At 49.5% G+C, this 21,670-nt stretch overlaps 1 protein-coding gene across 4 annotated transcripts in view; it reads right to left on the bottom strand.

Annotated features, from left to right (window-relative positions):
* Window positions 1-1,407: 1,407 nt before the first annotated feature.
* Window positions 1,408-21,670, bottom strand: part of Slc1a5 (solute carrier family 1 member 5) — a 31,197-nt gene continuing 10,934 nt past the window's right edge. For 2 of the 4 annotated variants that reach the window (XM_046455712.2, XM_046455711.2), the window contains 9 exons: window positions 18,891-19,191; window positions 11,894-13,735; window positions 9,760-9,802; window positions 9,206-9,253; window positions 7,813-7,979; window positions 4,446-4,679; window positions 4,017-4,211; window positions 3,779-3,913; window positions 1,408-2,185 (listed from right to left, as the gene is read on the bottom strand). In XM_046455712.2, coding sequence (XP_046311668.1) covers window positions 1,951-2,185; window positions 3,779-3,913; window positions 4,017-4,211; window positions 4,446-4,679; window positions 7,813-7,979; window positions 9,206-9,253; window positions 9,760-9,802; window positions 11,894-12,450 — 1,614 coding nt within the window. In that variant the 5' untranslated portion in view covers window positions 12,451-13,735; window positions 18,891-19,191 and the 3' untranslated portion in view covers window positions 1,408-1,950. The remainder of the gene's footprint in view (window positions 2,186-3,778; window positions 3,914-4,016; window positions 4,212-4,445; window positions 4,680-7,812; window positions 7,980-9,205; window positions 9,254-9,759; window positions 9,803-11,893; window positions 13,736-18,890; window positions 19,192-21,670) is intronic. The other 2 variants (XM_058582941.1, XM_046455714.2) reach the window with 2 other exon arrangements.

Here is a 21,670-nt window from a genome sequence, read left to right as displayed (position 1 = left end):
TATGTATTACCAGACCTGGGAAGGGCGTGGAGGAGACCCACGGGTGCAGCTGCACAGGAGAAATAACTTATAACATTCTACAGCACAGTAGGATAACTATGGTTGACAACAACTGAACATTTCAATAGCTGAGGATTTTAAATGTTCTCAACATTAAGAGATGATGTAGGGGCTGGGGCTATAGCTCAGTGGTACAGCACTTGCCTTGCATGTAAGAGGCATTGGGTCCGATCCTCAGTACCACAGAAAAATAAAAGATACTGTGTCTAACTACAACTAAAAATATTTAAAAGAAAGAAAGAAAGAAAGAGAAAAAGAAATACCCTTCAATACACAGAATCACTATATCAACATTAAAGATCTCTAATAGCCAGGCACAGTGGCATACACCTATAATCCCAGTGGCTCAGGAGGCTAAAGCAGGAGGATGGAGAATTCAAAGCCAGCCTCAGCATACACCTATAATCCCAGTGGCTCAGGAGGCTAAAGCAGGAGGATGGAGAATTCAAAGCCAGCCTCAGCAACTTAGTGAGCCCCTAAGCAATTAGTAAGAACCTATCTCTAAATATAAAATAGGGTCTGGGGTTGTGGCTCAGTGTTAGAGCACTTGCCTAGCACATTGAGGCACTGGGTATGATCCTCAGCACCACATAAAAATAAATAAATAAAGGTATTGTGTCCATCTACAACTAAAAAAGTTAAAAAAAAAACTATCATAAACATCTGAGTTTTTTTTTTTTTTAAGAGAGTGAGACAGGGAGGGGGAGAGAGAGAGAGAGAGAGAGAGAGAGAGAGAGAGAGAGAATTTTAATATTTATTTATTTATGTATTTTTAGTTATCGGCGGACACAACATCTTTGTTGGTATGTGGTGCTGAGGATCGAACCCGGGCCGCACGCATGCCAGGCGAGCGCGCTACCACTTGAGCCACATCCCCAGCCCAATATCTGAGTTTTATATAAACAGAAGTTTTCATTTCTCTGAAATATCCAGGAGTGTGATTCCTAAATTGCATGGTATCCATTTTAGCTTTATAAGACATTGCCCAAGCTGGACATGGTGACACACACCTAATAAGCCCAACAATTTGGAAAGCTGAGGCAGGGGAATTACAAGTTCTAGGCCAGCCTCAGCAACTTAGCAAGACCCTGTCTCAAAAAATAAAAAGCACTGGGTAGAGTACCCATAGGTTCAATCCTCAGTATCAAAAAAACACAAAAACTTCAAGTAGAAAAAAAAAAGAAACTGCCCTGTTGTTTTTCTCTGGTGGTTTTGATGAACAGATGTTGTTTTTTTTTTTTTCCAATGAAGTCCAGTTTATCATGTTTCTGTTGTCTGGGTTAGTGCTTTTAATCAAAATCTGAAAACACCTGATTAAATATACTTGACAATTTAATTGCTAGAGAGTGACTTTTGGAGTGACAATATTTATTCTTGGCCTTCCCCCAGGGGATTCTGGGAGTATTTGTTACTGTGGAGGAAACACAGGGTCTGGGGATTGGATGGAATGTACCATAGAAAGTTCAATGGTCACAGAACACACGTACACACACACACACACCCCACACACACACTACATCTACAGCCACAGCCCCCAAAATAATCAGCAACACCTGGATAGTGCGCCCTCGCCCTCGAAGCCTGTAGAACTCTACAAGGTGATCTACACGGAGGTGGGAAAGGCCAGGTGGATCCGGATGGAGCTGGGTGCAAAACTATCACCTAGGGTGGGGGACAGGAGTCGAGGAGCAAGGGGGGGGGTGTTGGGAGACATGCAACACAGGCACATACCCAGCAGTGAGGCCATCCAGTCTCCTGTCTAGAGCGAGGCAGTGGTGCTTGTCTCCTGGAGCATGCACGCAGCAGCCCCCAGCCCCACTGTGTCCATTTATCCACCCCAATGTCCAGGGTGCCCCTCAGCAGGGCAGGCAGGTAGTTCCCTCCAGGGGTTCACATCACTGACTCCTTCTCACAGGTGGCAGCATCCCTAGGGGGGCCCTGATACTGTTTGAGGAGGGGGTTCCCTTCCTCAATGGCAGCTGGCAGTGGATTCGGGGGCACCTCACTCTTAAACTGGACCAACTTGGGCTCCATGCTCTGTATCTTCGATCGGTCCACATAACTCTGGAGGAGTCCTGCCCCAAAAGCATCACCTTCCACATTGAGGATGGTACAGGACCGGTCCCTAAAAGGTAGAAGTGATAGAGAAGTCAGAGGGAAGAGAGGAGAGGCCAGGCGCCAAGGCCCAAGCTGCCTGCCTCCCTCACTGGGATCTTCCAGTTCCCCAGCGCCATCTTCCTTCACCCTGCCCCTCCCAGGGCTCATGTTCCCATCTTCTAGGATCCAAGTATGCCCTCCTCCTAGAACCTCAAAGATCTCTTCATCTAACCTCCAGGAGTCCCATACCTCCGCTGGGTCTCCTGGAATCCCAAAGTGTCCATCACATTTTTCTGCCTCTAATCCCCAAAAATCTCTCCCATCTGCCTCTGACCAATCCGTTTTTTTTTTTTTTAGTTGTTGATGGACCTTTATTTTAGACATTCATTTATTGGTGGTGCTGAGAATTGAACCCAGTGCCTCACACATACTAGCAAGCGCTCTACCACTGAGCCACAACCCCAGCCCCCCAAACAATCCTTTTTTTCCCCCAACACTCAATTTGTTCCTTCCAAAACCTCAAAAATCATTCCTCCCTCACTCAGAGCCCCCCAAAGACTCCCCCACTCCATAAGACTGAAATTTCTGTTCAGGCCTTTCTCCTCCCTAAAATCCCTAAGGATCTTTTTCCTTCATTTTCATGCTTTTTGTATTTGTCATTTGAGAAAATTGAGATATAATTCACCTGCGGTGAGATTTGCACTTTAAAGTGTATAGTTTGGTGATTTTTAGTAAATTCAGAATTGTGCACCATCATCACAGTGTAATTCTGGATTATTTAATCGCCTCAAGAAGAAACCACTGGGGGCTGGGGCTCTAGCTCAGTTGGGAGAGTGCATGCAAGTCAAGCACTCCACCATCTGAGCTACATCCCCAGTCCTTCCCCTTGCTTGCTGTTGTGAATCACGCTGCCAGTTTTTGTGAGAACCTAAGTTTTCAATACCCTTAGGTATATATCTAGGAGTGGCATTCCTGAGTCACATAGTAACTCAAATGTAACTTTTTTGGGGGGGAGGTACCAGGGATTGAACCCAGGGCACTTAACCACTGAGCCGCATTCCCAGCCCTTTTTTATATTTTCTTTAGAGACAGGGTCTCCCTGAGTTGCTAAGTGCTTTGCTAAGTTGTTGAGGCTGCCTTTGAACTCCAGATTCTACTGCCTCAGCCTCCTGAATCTCTGGGATTACAGGCCAACCACTGCACCCAGCTCATATGTAACTCTTGAAACCAAACTGGTTTCCAATCTTTACACTCAATAGCTTCATCATGACAGTGAATAATTAATAGAATTTACCACTTACGAGGAGAGGTTTGAATGGGAAGTATGTGAATTAAGTCATCGAATCCCTGACAAGAGTCTCTTCTCACCATTTTACAGATAGAAAGCAGCCCAGCCTAAATGCAGTTTCTACTAACCTCTCTAGTTCACCACCTTTTGAGGTTCCTCTTAGAACCTCAAAGGTGCCAACCTTCCCTGACTGGAAGGCTCAAGATCCCACCCCTTCCCAACGAAACTCCTTCCTGTCTCTCCTCTTCTGCCCAGAAGCATTCACAGACATTTTCGCCCATCCCCTTTTCCAGGGGCCCCCCTAAATCCCCCAAGCCTCAAACCCACACTCACACTAGCCAATCCACAGCCAGGATCAAGGAGATTTCCCTGACAGGGAGACTGATTGCTTCGAGGATGATGGCCAGAGTGAGGATACCTCCTGCAGGGATGCCCGCTGCCCCTACGCTGGACGCGGTGGCCATGATCCTGGGGGAGAAGGAGGAGAGGCGGTGAGGTAGACGCCTCTGCAGTGTGAGGAGATGGGGTCCGGTGGGCCCAGGGGTCCCAGCCACAGCCACCCGGCACTCACAGGATGATAATGATATCCACAAAGTTCAGGGATCGCCCATTGAGCTGGGCAATGAACACAGTAGCCACGCACTGGAAGAGCGCCGCCCCGTCCATGTTGACCGTGGCGCCGATGGGCAGGATGAAGCGGCTAATGTGCTTGGCCACGCCGTTCTTCTCCTCCACGCACTTCATCATGAGGGGCAGCGTGGCGGAGCTGCAGGGGAATGCGGGGCAGTGAGCTCACCTGCAAGGTCCAGGCCACGCCCACTCCTAGATGAAGTCCCGCCTGCTCCCAGGTGAGGCCACGCCCACTATCCTACCTCTCCCACTACGCCAGCTCAGCCTGCCCTTCTCTTCCTACCATCCCACAAGGCGCTAGGGATCCCACAAAATGCCACAATTCCAAAATGTATGCCCACCCCATGCCCCACTATATAAAATCCCTCACCTGGAGGAGGTCCCAAAAGCCGTGGCTAACGGTGCCATGATGCCCCACAGGAAGCGGTAGGGGTTTTTTCGGGTGAAGAGGAAGTAGATGAGGGGCAACACCAGGATTCCATGAATGGCGTGACCCAGCAGGCAGCACAGGATGTACTTGCCGAGGCTGATGAAGAACTTCCCCACATCCTGCATCTTCGCAATCTGGCTGGCCACAAGGAACAGGATGCCCACAGGAGCATACCTAACACCCAAGAGATAGATCACTGCTGCTCACATGTCCACAAGGGCCAGGCACGGTGGTCAGCACCCTGCCTGACCCCATTTCCCAGCTTCCCCCAAGGTCAGGAGGAGCCCACAGCAATGTGCACTGAGATTTGGACACCACTCCCAGGCCTGGCCCCTGGAAGCTTCTGTTGCCTCCTCCAGGCACTTTTCCTTGAAGGCAGGTAAGCCAGGAGATAAAAGCCTTCCTGTTCCATCACTGCTTGGAGGAGTATCCCCAGATTTGAACTTAACACATGAGTGGGGGAAAAAAAAAAAAACATCTATCATGCCTGACTCATTTGTTTTCTAGGCTTGCTTATTACAGCAGCTGGCAAACCTTGAATAAATATTCTCAGCACATCATGAAAAACCAAAAGGTCATGGTTCAGGTCTTAGTAACTCCAGGGTATGAGGCGTTTACGATGCACTGAGCCCTTGATCATGACCGAATCTTCACCATAGCCCACACAAGAGCTCCTATTATAAATGAGTCTCTTACAGCTATTAGAGAATCAAACACTGAACCAGCTCTATAAAACTGGTCCCCAAATGCTACCAATGGAACTGCTGGATGAAATGAGATGCCAACTGAAAGGAGCTGAAGGCTTTCAAGTCACTGACATACTTCTGATGGGACTGCCGTCACCCTCTCCTGCAGGAAATATCCCAAAGGGTGTGTGCCTCCTCTGCAGGCCTCCCGAGGTCACCTCCCTGACGGTCTGACTGCTGTGGCTTGTGTTAGTTGTCTCCCCAGCCTCCTCTTCATCCCAGCCACCTGTGCAGCTAGGTGTGGCCAGGTGCCCGAGTCGAGCCAGTGGCACATGCCCGGCAGTTAAACAACACAGTGCGAAATAAAATGTTTGCTGTTGCCATTTACAATGCAGGTTTTTATTCATAGATGGACACAATATCTTTTTGTTTTAAATTATACTTTGGACCTTTATTTTAAGTTATTTGTATGCGGTGCTGAGAATCAAACCCAGTGCTTCACTCACGCTAGGCAAGCGCTCTACCACTGAACCACCACCCCAGCCCTTGTTTATTTATTTTTATGTGGTGCTCAGGATCGAACCCAGTGCCTCACATGTGCGAGGCAAGCACTCTGCCACTAAGCCACAACTCCAGCCCCCGTCCCATGAACTTTATGTGTAGGAGCTCATTTGTGCCCTTGGAGGCTGGTATCATTTGCCCTATCACCCCAATGAGGAAACCGAGGCACCGAGGGGCTAAGTAACTTAGGGTAGGACTTGCAGCTGAAACAGCAGAGCCCTGCTCTTGGCCATACCACCACCTAGCCTCCCAGCATAGTTCTTGAGTCAATCAAGACACATTTAATCCATGTTGTGAGCACATGGCAGGCAAGGGATACAGGGAAGGTATTGGAATGGGAGGGGGGGTTGTTTAAAAAAAAAAAAAAAAAAGCAAAGATCCTGTCCCCCTCCTAATCCTGATCTTTTAGATCCAGAGAAGATTCTAAGAATCAGTGTGAGACTGTTATGGGCCAGACTATATAAGAGCAATGAACAAATAGACTCCATTTTACCCTGATACTCCATGTCATGTAAGAAATGCTTCTCCCATGGGAATACCCAGCTCTGTACCTGTCAATAGTTGCTTAGCATAGCATGTTTGGCAACACAAAAGCAATTCTTATACAATGTAAAATTGTTTTCTCCTTGGTTCCAATGTTTTTTGGACAATGTATCCTGTCAGAGATTGATTGTCTGGACATTAGTAACCATTCTCTAACTTGTACTCAACTAAAGTCATTTTGACCCACTTCCCTTATGCTGGCTTGCTGCTATGCCAACCTGGAAAGTCCCATGGGAAATACCAAGGTACCCATTGCATTGTCTCGCCAACTGCTCAGTTCAGCTCTGTAAACCTCTTGCTTGCAGCTACCTCAAGACGGATGTGGTTTCTGCAGTTTTTGCCTTTAAAGACCCTGAAATGCTCTGGCTGGAGGCTTTTCCGTGCAGAGACAGTTATGGGTCCTGCAAAGAGCAGTTGCAGCTGGCTAAATAAAGACTCTCCAATTCGGACAAAATAGACTTGGTATGTTTTCTGAGCAGTCTGCCCCATAATAACACCACCGAGAGAAGTGGGGAGCCACAGGCCTCTGCACGTGGTTGTTTTGCTCATTGTCTGGGGTCATTTAACAAATCATAATGACAATAACCACAGTTAACATTAAGTGGGGGCTGGGGTTGTGGCTCAGTGGTACAGCACTTGTTTCGCATTCATGTGAAAGGCACTGGGTTCCATTCCCAGCACTGCATATATTAAAAAAAAAAAAAAAAGAATAAAATAAGGATCCATCAACAACTTAAAAAAAATTAAAAAGTAAAAAACATTAATGAATGTTCACTAAGTAGCAGGTGCTTAAAGCATTTTTTCTTTCTTTTCTTTCTTTTTTTTTTTTTTTTTTTTTGTGGTAGTGGGGATTGAACCCAGGGTATTGTGCATGCAAGGCGAGCACTCTACCAACTGAGCTATATCCCCAGCCCCTTAAAGCACACTTTTTAAAAACATTTTTTTTTTCTTTTTTGCAATGCTGGGGATCAAACCCAGGGAGGACCTGGCACATGGCTGGCAAACACTGCACTGCTGAACCACACCCCCACCCTAAAGCAAGCTCTTTACCTGAGTGACTCACTGAATCTTTATGAGCACCCTAGGAAGTAGCTGATTTATTCAAAGGAATTGAAGGAGCCTAATGGGAAGGAGGTCGAGGGCATGAACATCCTGGGCCTGGTGATGTTTGCCATCATCTTTGGTGGGGAATCATATAATTGCAATTTCTGAAATTGAGGTGCATTAGCTAAGTGGCAGCCTCAGCTTTGTTGTCCTTTGTCACCTTCCACAAAAATGGAGAAAGTGCCAGCATCAGAGTCTTAGGACTTATGGAATACACCATGGTTGCCATTCTATACATGAGGAATCTGAGGCTCAGAAAGCTATTTGCTAGAAAGCTATTTGCCTGAAGTCTCACAGCCAGGGAATGAATGATCGATGCTGGATTTGAATGCAAGCAGTCTCGTCTCCAGGGAGGGTGCAGAGGGTCCCCCACCACACACATGGTGGTGCTTGGCCCTTCTCCTTCCACTTACCACATGATCCAGGAGACCAGCACCATGGTGGCATCATTGAAGGAGTTGAAGAAGTGGATGAGCAGCTCCCCCTCAGGGCCTAGCTTCCGCAGGACCCCACCAAAGATGATGGAAAACACCACCAGGCCCAGGATGTTCATGCCCTCGATCTCCTTCCCATTAGGCTCCTTCAAAAGGAAGAGATGGGGGGGCGGGAACTCAGCCACCTGCCCGGTCACCACAGGCTGCTCTGGGCCCTCCTGAAACCCAGCAGAGGCAAGTACAGGCCCAGGGGAAAGAGACCTGTCCCCAGGGGTCACCCAGAGTGAACAGGGTTGGAATGGGGGAGCCCAGGGGAGAGCCTAGAGAAGGGGGTGCAGCTTGGAGAATGACCAGCATCAGGGAGAGCTGCCCAGGGGAAGGGGGATCTGAGCTGAGACTGGAGGGGAGGAGGGGTGCACCAGGTAGAGGGGCTGTAGAATATTCTAGAGAAAGGAAATAATGTGCAATAGCCTTGAAATGAAAGCTGGCGGCTGGAGGAGAATGAGCTGGACAGAGGGAGTCACAAGATGGGGCTGAGGGAGGGTCAGCATGAAAGGAAAGTGACCACAACACTCGGAGCAACCAAAAGATCTTTATTGCAGCAGTGCAACAAAGAGAAAAGAAAGGAGAGAGAGAGAGAGAGAGAGAGAGAGAGAGGGGAAGCGCATGCAGGAGAGAGACAGAGAAAGCAAGAGAGATAGCAAGAGAGAGGGAGCAAGAGAGAGAGAGAGCAAGAGAGAGGGGGGCCTGGCAGGAGGGAGTTTTTATAGCCCAAATCTAATGGGGCCTCTGGGTCTGCAAGCTGCCTTGTTGGCCCAAGGGGGGGTTAAGTGTTCAGCCTTGAGCAGGGTTGAATGTTCAGACTTGAGGCAAACAGGTGATAAAGGACCAGATAGAGGGGGGTTTGAGTGCGTGGGCTATCTTGCAGCCAACATCTGTTCAGCCTGCCCTGCAGACAACACAGTTCAGCCTGCTCTGCACCCAACACAGCAGGGGTCCTGTCTGATGGGGACCCCTGCCCTGTGGCAAGAAGTCGGGGCTCTCTTCTGAGGGCTTGGGGGGGGGGCTTGGGGCAGTGGAAAAGGAGGGTCAGACCTGCACTGTGGAAAGACCCCTTTGGCTGCAAGTTGGAGGATGGGTGAGAGGGACAGGTGGGATTGGGGGGGAGCCTGGACTAGGGCAGGGTCACGGGGAGGGGGGGGAAGAAAGGACAAAGTGGAGACATCTAGAAGGCAGAGAAAATGGAAACTGGGAAAGGATTGCAGAATTTAAATCTAATCCCACACCAAACTGCTAGAAGACCCAGAGGGTCAACAAAGACTGGCAGAAGCCCAAGTGGCCTGCCAGAGCCCACCCAGCCCTGCTCTCTCACCTTCACCAGGGTTCCGTTGATCTCGATCAGTTGGTAGGAGGTAGAGTACTGCAGTGGGGATGGGAAGAATCAGTGTCCACTGTCATGGAGGCCCCCATCCCGTGCTGGGACCAACAAAGCTCAAAATCTGCGCTAAGCACCACCTGCCAGCAACCCCAGCCACCCCACTGAGGAAGGACTTCTTTTTTGGGGGGGTGGTTCCTGGGGATTGAACCCGGGGTGCTTTACCATTGAACCACATCCCTACTCCTTTTTGAGACAGGAACTCACTAAGTTGCCCAGGCTGGCCTCAACTTGTGATCCTCCTGATTCAGCCTCCCAAGCAGCTGGGATTATAGGCATTTGCCACCACACCTGGTCCATAATCTTTTTTTTTTTTTTATTGGGAAGGGCACAGATGAGCTTCAGTGGCTACCCAAGAACCCTCTGACATCACATGTCACATGTGGCCACTTGTGTTTTCCCAGGGATGGCCCAAAATCAGATGGAATGGGCTCTGACTAGCTGCCTCCCTCCCTGCCCACCCCATCCCTCCAGACACCCTGAGAACTCACAGAGCGAAAGGTCGCAGACACCAGGTTGGAGGGAAAGATATTTCTGCAGAAATAGACAAACAGGGGGTTATTAGATACTGTCATGGGGAGGAGAGGGAGTATCAGGGGAGCTGGCTGGGCCTCTTCGAGGGGTGAGGGCAAATTAGGCCCCATTAGGACCCTCCCTCCTTCAGCTAGGTTTTGGCTGGGCAGTGGGACCTGGCCTGTACACCTTTACAGGGTGTGGGATTCTGAGCTGGCCCCCCGTCATTCCAAGCCCAAGGGATTGTGGGTTGGAAATAAAGAACGCTGGGCTCCCCAGGCAAGCCAGGGCAGGGTCACCCTGAGCCTTAGCCCCACCCCAGGCAGCAGACCTCATACCCTCTATGTCTTGCATCAGCTACTTCCTGGAGGGATGAGAAAAGGACTGGTTCCTAGGGGGAGGGGTCAGCTGGGGGGTGGGAGGAGGTGGGGAGGATCTGAGCAGACTGGAAAGCAGCAGAGAGGCCCAGAGAGTGTGACAAGGGACGGCCACTCATGTATGTCTGCCATGAGGTGGAAAGAGCAGCCAATCCACCCACGTCACCTCCCATATGCCCAGCACCGCAGTTAGCACTTTACACAAACTGACCCGGATGGACAGGCGTTCCGGTATGGCCACGTACCCAGGAGGGGGGTGCAGGTTAAGATCGGCTGGATGGGCGTGTCAGTGGATGGCCAGGCTGTGTGCCACAGTGGAATATTAATATGCATGTGCAGTCACAGAGGTCTGTATGTGTGTACTGTCCTCTTGAGCATGGGTGCAGGCGTTCATTAGTGTGCTCAGTGGAGTAACTGAATGGGACCATTAAAGGCATGTGTGTTAAGCTGGTGGAAGGCCATGTGTCTGTTTCCGAGTGTCTATGTCCAGCTGTGTGGGTCAGCTGGCTGGTTACAGGCCACGTAACTGAAATGTTCCAGTTAAGTCTTGGAACTGAAGACCAAGTGGGAATTACAGCTGTTTTGAAACTGTTATGGGGAGTTCATAAACAGCCTGGGGGTGGGTGTGCCTGCCTGCAGCTCAGGGCTGGGCCAGGGCCCAGCTAATCTCACTCAGCCAGGAGCTGTTACCCACCCCTACGGGGACACCAAGCCTGGCAAGTGTCCCACTTCAGCCAGCACAGATGTCTCAGAGGTGGAGGGATACCCTATGACTCAGTGTTTCCACACCCCCACACACACACACACACACTCACACTTCCAGGAAGTCCCCAATCTGGAGACACTGAATCAGAGGCCATAAAGGCCAGGACCATGTGGACCCCAGTCTGCACCCTTCAGAAGCCATAACAGTGGAGGGCAGAGGAAAAGAATCTGTTCCCCTTTCTAAATGGATCCACTTTGGGGAGGCCCACTGCAGGAAGAGGGGGGCAGACAGAGGAGTAAGTGGGAGGGAAAGGTGGGGGTGGCAGGTGGGAGGGTGGCCAGGGCTGATGTGGAAGACAGAAAGAGGAAGTGGCCAGGCCCCAGCTAAACTGGGAAGGGAAGGGGCTGAGAAAAGAAATGCGGCAGTGTCCAGGTGACCCATGGTGTGGGCAGCTATGGGGCTGGAAAGTAAAATTCCTTGGATTCCCTCAAGTTCTCCAGGGGTTCATTACGCAGGAATCCCAAGGCTGCTGCCCCAGCTTCCAATTTTTTTTTTTTTTTTTTTAAATAAGGAAGCTTGAAAAGTCGTATATGATTCACACCAAGGGCTGCACATCCAGGTCATTGGGAGGGAATCTCGGGCAGCCAAGGGGGCCCTAAGATGGTGCTTCTGGTCAAGATTCCATATCCAACTGGGGATGTCCTCAGGGTCCCTTTTCCTCACGGGGTCCCTTTCCCTCTGGGCAGACCCTATGTCCAAGCCCCTGAGCATTCCTCTTCCTCTTCCCTCTTTAAGACTTTTTTTGCCTATCTCCCTCTTATGGAGTCCCTCTGAGCCCAAGTTCCTAAATTTAGAAAACCCCTTCCCCGGTAGTCAGTCCTCACTTTCCCAAGGGACCAGAGCTCCCTCCACCATCCCATCCCATTTTCCCAAGGCTCTAGAGAGGATGTCTCGCTCTAGAGGGCCCAAAGCCCTCTTCTGCCCACGTGGCCACTTCCACCATGCCTACCACCGCGGGCGGAACCTGACCTCGCAAGATCCAGGAACGAATCCAGCACCTCCTTGCTGGGGATCTCTTCCCCAGAGCCGGTGACCCCTTCGAAAGAGGAGTTGATGGCCGCAAAAGCGGCGCCGGGTTGCAGCGTCAAAGCCAAGCCCACGCCGAGAGCAGACGCGAGCAGGGTGGTGACCAGGAAAAAGAGCAGCGCCCAGGCGCCCAGGCGGCCAAGCGCGCTCGGGTCCAGGCTGGCGGCGCCACTGATCAGGCTGCACACTACCAGCGGCAAAATGATCATCTTCAGCAGGCGCAGTAATAGCTCGCCAGGGAAGTTGAAGACGGTCCAGAACTGTGGGCTCAGCGCGCCTGCCCTCGAAACCCCCAGCCCCAGCACCACGCCAATCGCCACGGCCACCACAGTCAGCAGCACCAGCAGATTGGCGCGAAGGCAACGGCGCACCTGGTTCCAAGAACCGCAGGAGCCACCTGAGGTCACGACTTGGTCCTCTCTGGGACCCAGCGCCTCTCCATCATTCGCGGCGGGCTCCGTGAACCCCTTGGGTTCGGTCTTAGGAGGATCTGCCACCATGGTGGGACGCACAGGGGTTCCTTTGTGCCTGGAAGCTGGGAGCGCTTGGGGCTCCTTCCCAGGACGCCGACCTTGGGACCGAGAGTCCTCCGCTCCTGGAAGCTGGAACTTTGGAGGGCTTCTTGGAGTTGTGAGATTACAGAGCCGAGGTTCCTTGGCTCTGGGAAGCCGGTGTGCCTAAGTTCCTTGGGCTGGGCTCTGGGGCTCCTCTGCTCTTCCCCGTGGTGTCAGATGCCCGAAAGCTGGATGAAAGCGCCTGGGGTTCCTGGCTCTGCGCCTTGGGAATACAGGAGTTTCTCAGCCTGGAACGTGGGGTCCGTGGCTCCGGGAGGTTGGGAGAGTGCCCAGGTGGCAGAGAGCTGCAGGAAACTAAGTCCAGGTGGCGTAGATCCGGGACGCCTGGTCCGGAGTCGCAGATCCCGCGTCTCTGGGTCCTGGAAACTGAGAGTTAGGGGACCCGAGTCTGGAGGCCACGAAGCGAAACTCCAGGAGGACGAAACGTAGGACTCCTGGGTGAGGGAGGAGAAATCCAGGCCCCTGGGTGCCCGAGGTGGCAGCTACCAACAGAGCGAGAAGTTTCCTAGGCGCGCAGCGAGGCTCGGAGCAGGGTTGGTGGAAGCTACCAGGCTTGAAGGTGGGGAGCGGAGTCTAAGAAGGTGGGACCGGCCCGCGCGCGGCGATTGGCTGCGGCTTGTTGGGCGCACTCTGAGAGCGAGGGGCGGGGCTGAGACCGAGAGGGGCGGGTCGCCCAAAGAAGGCTGCATCGCACGCCCTAAGGCAGGATGACCAGAAGTTCAAGGCCAGCCTCAGCATTTAGCGAGATCCCTTCTCAAAAAAGGAATGATTAATTTTTTTAAAAAGTGGAGGGGCGGATTCTGGGGGTGTAACTCTAACTCAGAAGTAGAGCAACCCCGCAGTAACTGGTGGAGGGAAAAACAACAAAGACTACCACACCGCCGAGGCCCGGGGAAGGGGCCTCTAGGGGGATGGCATCCGAGGGCGGGGCGCTGCCCAGAGGGGGCGGGGCGCTGCCCGGGGGCGGCGGGGCTTTGGAAGGATGCTTTTTTGCGTCAAAGGCATTGGACTTGCAGGTTGGAGTCCTTACACAGCAGCAACCCGGCTCCAGTGTCTCTGGGACATGCAGGTAAATCCTAAATGACTTATTTGCAAATCCTCCCAGTTCGAAACATCTTAACACCAGTTCTTTTTTTTTTTTTTTTTTTTTTGGTCGTCTCTCAGAATTTGTTTCTCACATTTAAAATGCAGCTGATCAAAGTTCATCCTTCTTATTGAGGTAGGCCAGAAGACAAGGAGAGGTAACAAGGAAAACGTGAGACAAAACAAGAGGAACCTTGATTTAAAGTGCAAACTTAAAGCCCAGATTTGAATTTCACTTCCACATACTTTGATCACAAACAACACTATTTTTTTTTTTTTTTGTATTAGGGATTGAACCCAGGGGCCACATCCCCATCGCTTTTTATATTTTATCTAGAGATGGTCTCGCTAAGTAGCTTAGGGCCTCACTAAGTTACTGAGGCTGGCTTTGAACTCAATCTTCCCACCTCAGCTTCCTGAGCTTCTGGAAATTACAGGTGTGAGACACCATGTCCTGCATACACTACTCATCTGTACTTAAAAAAAAAAAAAAGGTCTGAGAATACTTTCTGCTCAACAAATAGATATTTCTGAGATTCATATTTTTAGGATCTGGTAACTTGAGCTATATGTCACACCTTCTGTCAATCCCCCAATGTTACACCAATGTAGTAATGTTCAAATTCACAAAGCAGAGGGGTAAAACTCCCTCATGGAAAATTTAAAAAGATTTTTTGCCAGGCGCAGAGGTGCCTGCCTGTAATCCCAGCGGCTCAGGAGGCTGAGGCAGGAGGATTGCAAATTCAAAGCCAGCCTCAGCAATAGTGAGGTGCTTAGTAACTCATTAAGACCCTGTCCCTAAATGAAATATAAAATAGAGCTGGGGATGTGGATCAGTGGTTGAATGCCCCTGAGTTCAATCCCCAGTATAATAATAATAATAATAATAATAATAATAATAATGATTTTTCATCAATAACAAAAGAAAACAACCCCAGCAGGTAATGATCAACACATCAAGTAACCAAGCTTGCACTCTCCCTGCCTCTCAGAATGTACTTCCTTTTTTAAAAAAAAATATTTTTAGTAATACATGAGCACAATATATTTTATTTATTCATCTTTATGTGATGCCGAGGATCCGACCCAGTGCCTCACTGCCACTGAGCCACAACCTCAGCCCATATACTTCTGGATTCCTCTTAATAAAATCCATCTGTGCCTCGCTTTGACCCATCCTTAAATTCCTTTCTGCAATGATGTCAAGAACCCTCACCGTCTGGATTGAGGCCAACCTCCCTTTGGGGACCTCCTCAGGACCCTGTCCTGGGGACAACATGATTGCTGCAAAATTTAAATGAGATGGAGTAATTGATTGAATAATGTTTATAGTTTTTAAAATCAATAAATGTTCCCAGCTGTGCATGCTGGCATACCCTATGTCTCAACCCCCGCTTGGGTGGTTGAGGCAGGATTATGGAGCCTAGGAGTTCAGGGCCAGCCTGGGTAACAAAGCCAGACCTTGGCTTAAAAAAAAAAAAAAAAAAAAGCTAATGTCATCAGACATTATCTTATCTCTACCAATACCTGACACAGTCTCACTCTCCCATTTTCCTGACTTGGAAGCAGTTGAGAATAATGAAGTTCATAGTGGCCCAAACCCACTGCCTGAGCAGGTGATTTGAACTCAGGTGTCTCTGACCTGGGTCTACACCTTTATCTTTCATCAGCCACCATGGCTACCCCTGGGCTTAGCTCCTCTCCAAGCAGGGACATTTCTTCAAGGAATTGTCGTTTATTCTTAGCACAGTGTTCAGCCCTGGTTGGGCTGTGCTAAGGACTCAGAAGTGACCAAGATAGTCTGGATCTATCTTCCTGGGACCCAAACAGTCCAATGGGAGATACAGACACATCCCCAGAGTGTAAAAGGATGGGATTGAAGATTCCAGAAAGGATGCTTGACACAGCCTGGCGAATCAGAGAGGGCTTCCTAGAGGAGGAGGCATCATTGAGCTGAGACAGGAAGGAGCTGGGCTGCTGAAGTTTAATCCCCAAAGTCTTATGTTAATGGTATTAAGAGAGGGGAGACTTAATCCAATGGTGGTATTTAGATCGCACAGAATTAGCGTCAGACTCTTCCTCTGGGCATCTGTCCATTCAGTAATTCATTCCTTCAGTCATTCGACAAACCACAGCCACAGAACACTGAGAGGCATCTAATTCAATGAGACAGATCCCACGTGTGTGTGTGTGTGTGTGTGTGTGTGTTGTACTAGGGATTGAACCCAGGGCACTTTAACACTAAGCAACATTCCCAGCTTTTTGTTTTAGATGGGCTCTCCCGGAGTTGTCCAGGCTGGGCATCCTTGTGATCCTCCTGCCTAAACCTCCCCAGTTGCTGGGATTACAGGTGTGCCTCGGTGCCCAGCACATTTATCAATTTTTAAGAAGGAAAAAAGCAGGTTGCAGGAGGACGTGTACAAAATAAGGCACCATGTCACTTGTGAGCAAAAGCAAGTGACCATAAGCCAGCATCCATTACGAATGCATTGCTTATCTGCAAGAATTCCCAGAAACTGCTATAGTGGTTGCATTCAGGAAGGAAAGCTGTGGCTTTGCGGTAGTTTGCAGGCATCATGGACTTGCTCAATGACTGGGTAAATCACTCATTCCTCCAGCCTGATTTTTCTCAGCAGGGAAATGGGTACAGTTGTAGTTTCTGCCTCAGAGATGGTGGAGAGGACTGAGAAGTAGAGCATAAGCCCCTTAGCTGGTGCTGGCAAAGCTCAGACCCTCAGGAATTATAAACTACAATGACCTTTTACAGGTAAGGACTCTAAGAAAGTTCTGCCTGTAGTCCCAGTTACTTGGGAGGTTGAGGCAAGAGGATCACCTGATCTCAGGGGTTCGAGACCAGTATGGTATGGACAACAAAAAACCAGACCCCAGCTCAAAAAAAAAACAAAACACGATTCTAAGGAGAAAACACTTTTTTGCAGTGTGTTCCCCCAGGCAGGTTCGGGGCCATAGGCGGGTTGCTCCCTCCAGGAGCTTTGAGGATCCCAGGACCACGGGGCAAAGGGAGGCCTGTAAGGAGCCAGCAGTTGGGCTTCAGGTGCAGCCGCAGCTGAAGTTTCTGGCAACCCTCCTGGGAATCTGAGCCCAGGGAGGGGTATGAAGAAATGGCCAGGCCACTTGGGCAACGTGGGCATAGGGCAAAGTCCGTGCTCAGCCTTCAGGGTGGGAGTGCCAGGCTGGGCAGCAAGATGGAGGGAGGAGACTCCCAAACCTCGGCCCCTGGGGAGGGGAGGGGTGGGGAGGCGGGGCCAAGCCAGGAAGCGGATTAGGATCGGGTTCAGGATTGGTCGGTGGTGCACCAGCCCCCTTCCCCGCCTCTGACCCGAAGAAAACGTGCTAGCCGGTTTCAGATCCCCTTCCCCGCCCCCCCCCCCCCAAACCTCCTACCCAGATTCCGATTTCAACACTGTAAAGAAAGGCCTGTGTTTCTGGGAAGGGGGTGAGAGGGGCCGGAGGAGGCAGGGCCAGCGCTAAGGAATCTGGACTCCACACGGCAGAGAGGCCCTTCCTGGCCCTGCTTGGCCACCCGGGACCTAGGTATCTGCCTGTGGTCAGAATGTCACCGAGAATGCTCCTCCCTCTGATCTGTATCCATGCACCCAGTTAAACTTTTCTGAGCACCTCGTCTGTGTCCAGCCTGGGGCTGGGTGGCTCTGGGGACCCCACAGTAACTGAGACAGCCCTGACTCCTGGCTTCCTGGACTCAGTCCAGTGGAGAAGACAGATCCATTGCCAGATAAGGATGACCCAGAGTAGACAGGATGGCGATAGGGATGAGAGAGCTCAGAGGGGACAGTCCTGAAGGAGGGGGCATCTAGGGGAGATTTTGAAGACTGTCAGCAATGGAGGAGTACAGGCAGTGGACAGGGCAAAGTCCTGGAGGCAAGAAAGGTTTGGATAATTTGTAGAGCCAAGAATAGTTTGGGCCGACCCCGAGGCACTCGCCTGTAATCACAGCTGCTGGGGAGGCTGAGACAGGAGGATCGTGAGTTCAAAGCCAGCCTCATCAACAGCGAGGCGCTAAGCAACTGTCTCTAAATAAAATACAAAATAGGGCTGGAGATGGGGCTTAGTGATTGAGTGGCTCAGAGTTCAATCCCCAGTGCAAAAAAAAAGAAAAGAAAGAATAGTTTGATTTGATTGATATAGAAAATTCAAAGGGAAGCTGGGTGTAGTGGCTTACACCTGTATTTCCAGCGACTTGGAAGCTGAGGCAGGAGGATCAAAGTTTGAGATCAGCCCAGGCAAAACTCAGAGAGAACCTCAAGCAATTTAGCAAGACTCTGTCTCTGCTGGGACAGTGGCGCACACCTGTAATCCCAGCAGCTCAAGAGGCTGAGGCAGGAGGATCACAAGTTCAAAGAGAGCCTCAGCGACTTAGCGAGACCCTAAGCAACTTAGCAAGACCCTGACTCTAATAAAATATAAGAAAGGTCTGAGAGGCTGGGGATGTGGCTCAAGTGGTAGCGCGCTCGCCTGGCATACGCAGGGCACTGGGTTCGATCCTCAGCACCACATACAAATAAAGATGTTGTGTCCACCTAAAACTAAAAAAAAAAAAAAAAAAAAGTAGATTTTTTAAAAAAAATTCCCCCCCCCTCTCTCTCTAAAAAAAAAGAAAGAAAAGAAAAGAAAGATCTGGGGATGTAGCTAAGTTGTAAAGTGCCCCTGTGTTCAATCACAAGTACAAAATGGGTAAAGGGTAGGGGGAGAAAAAGAAAAGAAAATTCAAAGGGAAAACTCACAAGAAATGAGTCAGGACATTTGGTGGACAGGAGCCCAACCAAATGGACAGAAATCACTGAAGAGGCTGAAGATAGGGGGCTCAGGTACAGCATTTGCTTTGTATGCATCAGGCCCTGGCTTCCACACCCAGCACCCAAAATAAGAATAAAGTAACACATACTACCTGAGTGTCCGTCCCAGCCCTGGCCCTGTCCTGGGTCATGCTGGGCTAAGAAGGCTCCCAGCTCATCAAGACACCACTGTTCTAGCCCAGGGTGGGAGTTCATGCCTATAATCCCAGCTATTCAGGAAGCTGAGACAGGATCACCAGTTTGAGGTCAGCCTTGGCAATTTAGCAAGACTCTCTCTCAAAATAAAAAGGGCTGGGGATGGAGCTCAATGTATGCTTGCTGAGCAAATACCAGGCCCTGCCTTCAATCCCCAGTACTACAAAAAAGAAAAAGAAGAAGAAGAAGAAAAAAAAAAGTCCTAGTGGTTTCACTGGACCACAGCCAAGGTACCCACAGAGCCATGCCCACCTGAGAAAATCTGGGTCTGTTTCTTCCGTGTTTCACTGGTTTCTTCAGTTTCCAAAGATCCCCTGCATTCCTTGGCCACAGTCTCCATCTTCAACACGCTCAGTTCAGCGTCTGCCAGCTTGCTCAGATGTTCCCTTACCTCCTTCGGGCCACATGGATAATCCAGGATGATCTTCCCATCTCACAAACCTTACCTGAATCACACCCGTGACACAGAAGTCACACCTGCTCTGTTGCTCTGTGAACAGACTCTAGGCACCTGATGTCTTTGGGCACCATCATTCAGTCAAGCACAGGAGCCCTGGGTGGAGAAAGTGTGTGCAAATCTGTAAGACTAAAGGGGAGAAGCAATGGAGACTGAGGAGGGCAGGCGGAGGAACTCAAGGAACAGGTGGAATGTTCTGGAAGCAAAGTGCCCAAGGTCTGGCGGCCCCCCATGTTCACAGGTTCCACATCATTTAAATATTTAGGGGGAAAAATTACATCTGTACTAAATATGTACAGGCTTTTTTACCTTGTCATTCTACCCAATATGACAATTATTTACATAGCATTTACATTATAGATTGTTTTTTGCTTTTTGTACTGGGGATTAAACTCAGAGGTACTCCACCACTGAGCCACATTCCCAGACCTATTGGATTTTATTTAGAGATAGGGTCTCTCTGAGTTGCTTAGCACCTCAAATTTGCTGAGGCTGGCTTTGAACTCACGATTCTCCTGTCTCGGCCTCCCAAGCCACTGGGATTACAGCTGTGTGCCACTGTACCCAGCTACATTGTGTTATTAGTCATTTAGAGATAAATTAAAATATAGGAGAGGATATAAGTGGATTCTATGCAAATACTACGACACTTTATATAAGGGTCTTGTGTCTCCTCTGATTTTGGTCCTCAGGAGATTGATTCTGGGATTTATTTCTGCAGCTTTATTTCCATAGCTTTGGAAGACAGGCAGCCCTTATTTTGCAGGATCCTGAAATGCACGAATTTCTGTTGTCACAATTAGTTAAATAAGATTCATTCCCCTGGGCTGGGGATGTGGCTCAAGCGGTAGCGCGCTCGCCTGCCATGCGTGCGGCCTGGGTTCGATCCTCAGCACCACATACAAATAAAGATGTTGTGTCTGCCGAAAATTAAAAAAATAAAAAATAAAAAATAAAAAGATTCATTCCCCTAACAACATGGATCAAAATTTAGCTTCCAGTGGTGTAGTAAGAGTGAGTTAGTTGCATAAACTGTACATTTCCTGCTAGCCCTTCATTCCTGTGTTATCAGGAGGAGGGGAGATCAAACATGTCAAATGATACTGGAGAGAAACCAGGAAGAGACTTGAGCATCCACCATGAAGGTAGCCACAGGGGTCCCTGGAGACCTGTGGGGCCCTTCCTTAAGACAGTGCCTTTGATAGCCAGGCATGGTGGCACACGCCTGTGATCCCAGCAGCTCGGGAGGCTGAAGCAGGAGGATCGCGAGTTCAAAGCCAGCCTCAGCAACTCTGTGAGACCCTGTCTCTAAATAAAATATAAAAAAGCGGGGAGCGGGGGAGGCTGGGGATGTAGCTCAGTGGTTAAGCACTCCTGGGTTGAATCCCTGATACACACACACAAAAAAAGACAGTGACTTTGAGATTAGCTATGAAGAGAAGCAGTGAGAAGAGGTTGTGGGATCAAAGGAGATCCATTTTCATGCATATTTAACTTTTAGGAATTCAACTGGGGGAAAAAGGAAGGAAGGAAGGGAGAGGGGGAAGAAAGAGGATTTCAACAGTGAGGGAGTCTGGCGGAGTAGCTCAGAGGTAGAGCTCAGAGGCAGAGCACGCACTTAACATGCATAAGGTCCTGGGTTTGATCCCCAGCACCACAAAAAAAAAAAAAAAAAAAATCTAAAGGATGAACATTTCCCCCAATTTGATTCCCCTGTGGAGCTGGAAAGGAAATAGGAGTTTGTCATCATGGAAAAACTCAGGGTTTCTCAGTTCTTCTCACAGGTGCCTCACTTCTCTGAATGTGAATCTAGTGTTTAAAGGTACATATTTTTCTAACAACATTATTCTCAAACTCAAGAATTCTCACAACTTCATTTTTGCTTGACTGAAGATAAATATGTTTACATTCTGATGAGAAAACTGGTCCTGTTTGACTTAATAGGAGAAATCATGCTCATTAGCCTGTTGGTGTGTATTGACTCTGTTTGAGTTTCTCTTGACTACATGTTTCAGTTAGGATGAGCTAGGCTCTGCAGGAGTAACAAACAGTTCCAACCTCCCACTGGCTTATTATGACCAAGGTTTATTTCTCACTCGTGAGAAACATGTCCATCTGTGATTGATCTACTGGGGTGACAGAACAGCCTCCATCGGAAATCTGGCAATGTGACATGCAATACTACACACTAGCTCTTTTTTTTTAATATTTATTTTTCAGTTTTTGGTGGACACAACATCTTTATTTTATTTGTATGTGGTGCTGAGGATCGAACCCAGAGCCCCGAGCATGCCAGGCGAGCTTGAACCACATCCCCAGTCCTACACACTAGCTCTTAAAAGTTTCTACCTGGAGTAACATGTTATTTCTCTGACATGTCACTGGCCAAAGCAAGTTATCCTGTCAAGCCTAATTCAGAGAAGAGACGTGAAATCCTACTGTGTGTTCAGGAAAGAAGAATGGGAATATTGCCGAACAACCCTAAAGAATATTAGAGCCTAGCTGGCACAGTGGTGCATGCCCGTAATCCCGGTGGCTTGGGAGGTCGAGATAGGAGGATTGTGAGTTCAAGGCC

Source organism: Marmota monax, unplaced genomic scaffold (genome assembly GCF_021218885.2).
Source record: "Marmota monax isolate L192 unplaced genomic scaffold, Marmota_monax_Labrador192_F-V1.1 WCK01_AAM20220418_F8-fsc00149, whole genome shotgun sequence".
Classification (NCBI taxonomy): Eukaryota; Metazoa; Chordata; class Mammalia; order Rodentia; family Sciuridae; genus Marmota; species Marmota monax.
The sequence above is the reverse complement of the archived record's forward strand: the minus strand, read 5'-3'. Positions and strand labels throughout refer to the sequence as shown.